This window comes from Solea senegalensis, linkage group LG2 (genome assembly GCF_019176455.1).
Source record: "Solea senegalensis isolate Sse05_10M linkage group LG2, IFAPA_SoseM_1, whole genome shotgun sequence".
NCBI classification, from domain to species: domain Eukaryota; kingdom Metazoa; phylum Chordata; class Actinopteri; order Pleuronectiformes; family Soleidae; genus Solea; species Solea senegalensis.
Window position 1 is genome coordinate 10,330,566 of NC_058022.1, and position 6,383 is coordinate 10,336,948.

At 40.9% G+C, this 6,383-nt stretch overlaps 1 protein-coding gene across 7 annotated transcripts; it reads right to left on the minus strand.

Moving 5' to 3' along the window:
• Nucleotides 1-671: 671 nt before the first annotated feature.
• On the minus strand, nucleotides 672-5,444 carry LOC122784807 (claudin-14-like). 7 transcript variants are annotated; one of them, XM_044050189.1, is made up of 5 exons: nucleotides 5,236-5,443; nucleotides 4,657-4,950; nucleotides 3,460-3,788; nucleotides 3,028-3,289; nucleotides 672-2,112 (listed from the first exon to the last, which is right to left on the minus strand). In XM_044050189.1, exons 4-5 carry the CDS (start codon nucleotides 3,259-3,261, stop codon nucleotides 1,606-1,608), a joined length of 741 nt encoding a protein of 246 aa, XP_043906124.1. In that variant the 5' UTR covers nucleotides 3,262-3,289; nucleotides 3,460-3,788; nucleotides 4,657-4,950; nucleotides 5,236-5,443; the 3' UTR covers nucleotides 672-1,605. The 7 variants fall into 7 exon arrangements, with proteins under 7 accessions (XP_043906124.1, XP_043906100.1, XP_043906116.1 ...); XM_044050165.1 differs by having other exon boundaries at nucleotides 4,657-5,054; XM_044050181.1 differs by having other exon boundaries at nucleotides 4,657-4,853; nucleotides 4,994-5,443.
• Between the last annotated feature and the right edge of the window lie 939 nt (nucleotides 5,445-6,383).

A 6,383-nucleotide genomic window follows, 5' to 3' on the forward strand; every position in this document is an offset into this window, starting at 1 on the left:
CTGTTAAATGTGCTTCAATATGGTGCCATTTATGTCTAATCTTTTTGTTATTATGTACAGGCTATATGATTCATACTTATAGCAGTGCATGCTTCCCATAAAGGAAATCATATACACAGTCTTTGTTGCTCATTGGTGTGATTATATATGTTGACTGGTGTGTGACAGTTGGAAACAAGAAAAGTTACTTGCTGGAATTTTGTGACATTTCTTCTAATGTAGTGTCTCTGTGGAGACAGAGGACTCCTCTAATTGGAAGCTTTCCTCGGATTTAAGCCACAGAGACATGTACGCAGTGATATACAGACAGAATGAAAAAAAAAGCCTCAGAGGAGCCACAGATAATGGCACATTTCATATGGCTCAAACGGAAACATCGACCCACTGCAGCTTTACTGCCATCTAGTGGCCTTTACTAGCCTTACTCAAGTCTGTGTGATTTATAATCAATTTATAAACTGATCAGAGCTTTTTTGTGTTCATGTCATTGGTGGATTTAGCACTTTAGACTCTTAATCCTTACAAAATAACAAAAGGCCTCTCTCCATATCTTGACGTGTCATAGCAGAAGACGCTGTTAATGTGTAACAACTACAATGTTATTGTTACAGCTATCGTGTTACTTTCAAAATATCATTTTATCTGCTGTGAAATAAGCCAATCAAAACTACTTTTGACGATATCAAGTGTTTTTATTTTGTCATTTGTATTTCAATTATTAGAAGCTACTTTGATATGGGGTTGGTTTCCCTTTTGCAGCTCAAACAGCTTTCACACTTCTTGAACGACTTTCTTTGGGAATTTGTGTCTATTCATTCCGTAGGGCATTTATGACGTTAGGCAGATTTGGCTCTGTGCGGGTCAGTCAAGTTCTTCCACACCAAACTCGTCAAACCATAGTCACTGGGGCACAATCATGTTGGAATAGAAAAGGACCTTCCTCAAACTGTTGCCACAAAGTTGGCAGCATAGCATTGTCCAGAAGTTTGCTGAAGCATAAGACCTTCATTGGACATAAGGGGCCGAGCTCAATGCCTGACTGAAACACCGGAATTCAAATACTTTTGTCCATATAGTGTTGATTAATGTGTTTAAGGTACTGATGTGGAGCATTGTCTTCTACAAAAAGTTAATGCCAGTTAAAACATTCAGGCTTCAATAAGGAAGTGACTAAACATGTGGTCATTAATTAACACGAGTGTCAGAGGTTAGAATGTGGGAAGTGAACTTCACTACATGGTCTCGCTTCTCTGTGATTATTTGCAGGACAATGACGCCACCTTCTGGTCCTGTAGTTGTGTAGCAGGGCAACCAGTTTTATTTTCCATGCAGTTCTCTTCAAACACTCAGTGAATCCCAGATTAGCGAGGGAAAACTTAAGTGTGACCTCACTTCTGGTGACAGTGAGAAGAACAGAGGAATTTGTTGAAGTGTGATATGTTGCAAGTAATGTTTGGTTAAACATGAGAAGGTGAGGTACTTGTCCTTCCTTTCACATTTTCTTTCTTGCTTCACAGGTGTAGAGGAGACAAGAAACAACAAAATAATAATGAGTTGGAGAAAGGTTCAGTTTGATTGTGCAGAGCTGCACAGATCCACCGCAATTTAGACGTAGTTATTGAGCCGATAGCCATTGCTGGAAAGGGAGCACAATGAGGGGGTGCGATTATCCTTCAGGGCCTCCGGTGGCTTGTAGAGTGGAGCAGGGGGATAAATGATGTTGAAGGCAGGAGGAGGTGATGATGCTGGAATCCTCTGTATATGCGGGGGTCTCTGTGACCTGGCAACGTTGCTGCTCCAGCACAGCACCAGTCCTCCACACAGACTGAGGCAGGACGACGCGTAACCGAGGTACACTGCCAGGCCGATCTCACATTTCAGCCCACTGGGGAGGAAGGGGCTGTAGAAATCCAATATGACATCATTGGTGGTCCAGGACACAGTGATAAGACAGAGAAGACCAGCACAGAGGAAACCAATTCCCCCACTCGTCGCCAGTGGAGTCTTGACGAATGAGCCGCGGGCAAAGCGGGTACACTTCATACCCATAACAGACACCAGAGATGCCAGGACTGAGGTGATACAGGAGAGCACCATGAGTGCCCGGGCAGCCTAATGAGGAGAACAGACAAACTCTTATTGTTGGGTCTAACTCTGCCTTTTTTATCAGTTTGAAAACAACCTTTTTTTACTTACTTATGCAAATAATGTTATAAAAGAATATAATGTTATGAAATAAACTAATTTAGTCTCAAAATCTAATCTCAAAATCACAAAGTGCTTTTCATTACATATAAATACACAGATTAAAAACAGTGATTTGTTTTGTAAAGGAATGGCAGGAATCAAAAGACCATCTGTTATCTATTAATATCTGTTATTGTCATTGTCATTGTTGCAGACAAAGAGCTAACAAGACAATCTGGATTCCTGTTGCTGGAGTTAGAGTTTGACTTCTCTGGCAGATGACAACATATTAAACAACTTAATGAATCTTAAGGAAACAACAACAGAGATTTGTGCATTTACCAAGCTGTGCAACTAACAACTGCTTTGACTTAAGAAATAAATGCTGCTATAGCTCAGTCTGAATTACTGATTTGTCAGTGACGTGTAGGGTAAATAAAACAAAACCATTATTCCAAGGAAGCACCCAACAGTACAAATCCCCACAATATTTAGCTGTACGATTTCTGTCTGGAGTTTGCATGTTCTCCACTAATGTGTGCGCGCATGCTCCAGTTTCCTCCCACAGTCAAAACAAATTCATATCGGATATTAGGTTAAATGGACACTCAGGTGTAAATATGAGACTGCGTGTTTGTTTGTCTCTGCCTTTTTGCTCTGCGTCAGCTGGGATTAGCTCTCGCTCCCTCTGCCACCCTCAAGAGGATAAAGCCATTTGTAAGGATATGAAACCAAATAAAGCTGCATATCATCATGTTTGAGAAGCACAAACCAAGGAATGGTGATGTGTCAGGTAAAAAAAACAAAACAACAACACATGACATGGTGTGTGTGCTGTACCTGCAGGTCATGAGGCAATGCCAACAGAGATCTGTACAGTTCACACTGGTAAATGCCAGTGCTGTGCCACACACACTCCATCCACAGGCCTTTCATGTAGGCTGTGGCTGTGATGATGTTTGAGCCCACGTATGCTGTGGTGCGCCAGTGGGGGAGCAGAGTTGCAGCCACAGTTCCCGTAAAGCCCAACAGGCCTAAGAAGAAACCAAGGAGCTGAGCCGCCGTGCTGGCCATGATTGGTTCAGTCACACAGATCCTCAATCTGCAAAGAAGAAAAAGTTGATATAGTCATACTCTAGGAGATGAGTGGTACCAGTGGATGTCTCAAAAGAGTGTGTGTCAAATGATGAATATACAATTAATTTAGTATTTGCATTTAACAAAAGGAAAATCAATAGAAAGAAATTATTTAACATGAACACAACAAGTCACCACATGAAAAAGTAGCATTTCTGGAAGGAAACTACAGTCCCACAGGTTGAAGATGTGGCTGGTTTCCTCCTCTTATCTGCATGGTCCCCAGCAGTACTGTAAACTCCACTGAGCTAACATCCAGTCACAGAGTGTGAGCCATTCCTCAAGTGTCTCTAGGGTGCAGGCAGAAATAGCAATAGAAACTTTCAGTATTCTGGCATCAGTCTCTGGTGAGTGGCAGACGACTGCATCTGTGACTAATGAGAGCAGTGTTCGGCTTCACCTGTTTAATGCTCTCCTCTGGAGGGCAAACCACAGCAGTCCATTTGTTAAGCTCTACGCCGCCCCTCAGGAAACGAGAGAGGAAATTAAACATTTACAGAAGCCGCCCAAGCTGAGAGTGCTGTTATAAACCACTAACTTTGAACATTTTTTTCCACAGGTCTGCAGGGTATTTGACAAAGAGCAATTGGATGACTTGATCACGGTGCCGGGCCCTAAAATGTGGCAACAATGTTGTTAATAATAATTGGCCAAATCCTATTATGTCTATTTTTTTCCCTGACATGAGATCACCTGACACTGTCAAACACATAGTGGAAAAAAGGGAAAAAAAACACCCCTCTCCCCATAGATCTAGGCCACAAGTAAAGATCTCATTGGTGGTTAAGCATTTACTTATGTCCCATCTCAGTGTTTTGAACAAAATGTCCTGTAGGTGGAAAGATCCTGAATAATAAGCAGGCACTCTGTTACATAGACGGACAAATATCACTTGTTAAATATCCAATTGTTTGTTGTGCCCACAAGCAACATTAAATTTCCAACTGGGGGAAAACATCCTGTGCTCATATAGAACCACTGTTTCTTTTACTTCAGAGAACAGAAGCTGTTTATAAAGCTGAGTGTTTTAGACCTGGCACTGCTGGGGCTTCTTAAATATATGAGATACAAGCCTCATTGTGCTAACTTAATGACTAACTACACCAACAGCATAATAAGTAAACAATGGGTACAAAAGCAAGACTGTGACAAGCATCTTGTTTCGCTTTTTTTCTTCCGTCTTTGAATTAGCCCGGTTTAGTCACTAATTAACTCTGTAATCCACCCTATTTTGAGCAACCACAGTTTCTACACTGGACACTACTGCACACGGAGTGCTACTTCAACCCCTCACATTTTTAATTAATACTCTCTTGACATTTGAATACTCACCAACAAGGTTACACGAGGACTACACAGCCATAGTCACAGGTGCCCATACGGCACGCTTGTCTTAAGTGACAGAGACGTATTTGGAGAAGTTCCAGACAAACAGGGTCACTGGCGTTGATTCCACACTGACCACCTCCTTCTGTTTCCGCAGGACTGTCAAATATGTGACCAGCCAGATGTCATCATCAGCATTATCCCTGTCAGCGACAGGAGCATCATGTCAAAGTTGACATAAGAGACTGTCCTCCTGCTGGCATGTGGCTCTGGACAGATAAACAGGGCGGATGACAAGTACTGGAGGAAGAGCAGAGACAGACAGAGGAGATATTGTCCTTACTGCTTGTGCTGTTTTGGTCTCAGTAATTCAGCTCCCTCCATCTCCAGATCTGTGGATAATACTGAAATACAACACAACTGACACAATAGTTTCACAAATGTCCAACATGTGGAAAACAATTTATATTTAACTGCAATCAGGAGACATTTAATATTAAAAGCAATACTGAAAAACTGCCAGTCTCACTATTTTTGATCGTAATGCGGTGCTGAAAGACATGGTAAACCTGGTGAGTAACTCACAACTCCAGTTTAATCCCGGGTTCATCTTCTAAGTCCATCGTCTTGATCAGCGCTTTTCATCTTTGTCCCCCAGCCCACCATGACATTTTGTTGGCAAACAAGAGCTTTAGCCTTGCCCTGCTCCATGATCGCATATGTAATATTCAGCTCCCTGTAAAAGCCCCATGGTCAAGGGATGATCCTCCACAAGATCTGCCTGTGGGAGACACCATTTGTTTGTGGAACACTTAATAGTCTTACTTAAAGCAGAGTAAATCCTGTGATTAGCAGCTGAGCATAGCTGTTTGATTTACACACTGCTGGAGGGTAGCATAAACATGTCAAGTGTAGCACAGGCCCTCCTTTTTTTTTAAGTGTGTGTGTGCTATAGTCAAAGAAGCTGAACAACACACACCCTTTTAATGACATGTAAGCGGACACACACAGCACTCTCTTGAGATAGGACACTAAAGATAATGCACACCCACAAAGACTTCATGACTAATATACATTGTTCAGTTTATACTACAGTAAATTATGGGAGACACAAAGCAAAGTACTTTTATTTTTTTTTACATTTTTTGAGTCTAAGTAATACAGCACATGACTTTAAAATTATTATTATTATTACAGTATTCATCATTCTGTTCAATACAAGTCAAAAATATGACTGTAAAACATTATGGCTTTTGTGAAATACTACCTGTGATCACATGAACAATGTTATTAATTCTGATTGTGCTATATAATGATGGGTTGTTGACCACAATGGACCAAGTGCAACTACATGACCAACAGAAACAAAACAACCACCACCAAGCACTAATGGGGGCAGAATTCTGTTCACATTAATAGCATTTAACTAGTAAAAAAAACACCCAGTCTTTTATTTTGAAATAGCCACAGGAAAGGTAATGCATCCATAAGATTACATGTCACATGTTGTATGCATTTCTAGAGCATTTTTTACTTCTAAATGTAAATGTTACGCATTTTGCATATAAATATAGGTTTAGTGATAATTATTTATTTAAAACCTTGTTTTTGTGACCCTTCACTTGCTCCCTGAATATTTCTCTGGTTTTCAGTCATACTTCATGAGACTCAATGCAGCTCAGATAAAACATTTCTCTTTTAACAATATAGTGACCTTGTCATCGTCTACTTCC

Coding starts and splice junctions, on each gene's coding strand:
- LOC122784807 (XM_044050205.1), bottom strand. CDS start 3,261: ATGGCCAGCACGGCGGCTCAGCTCCTTGGTTTCTTCTTAGGCCTGTTG. Junction 2,113..3,027: donor CATTGCCTCATGACCTGCAG/GTACAGCACACA, acceptor TCTCCTCATTAG/GCTGCCCGGGCACTCATGGT.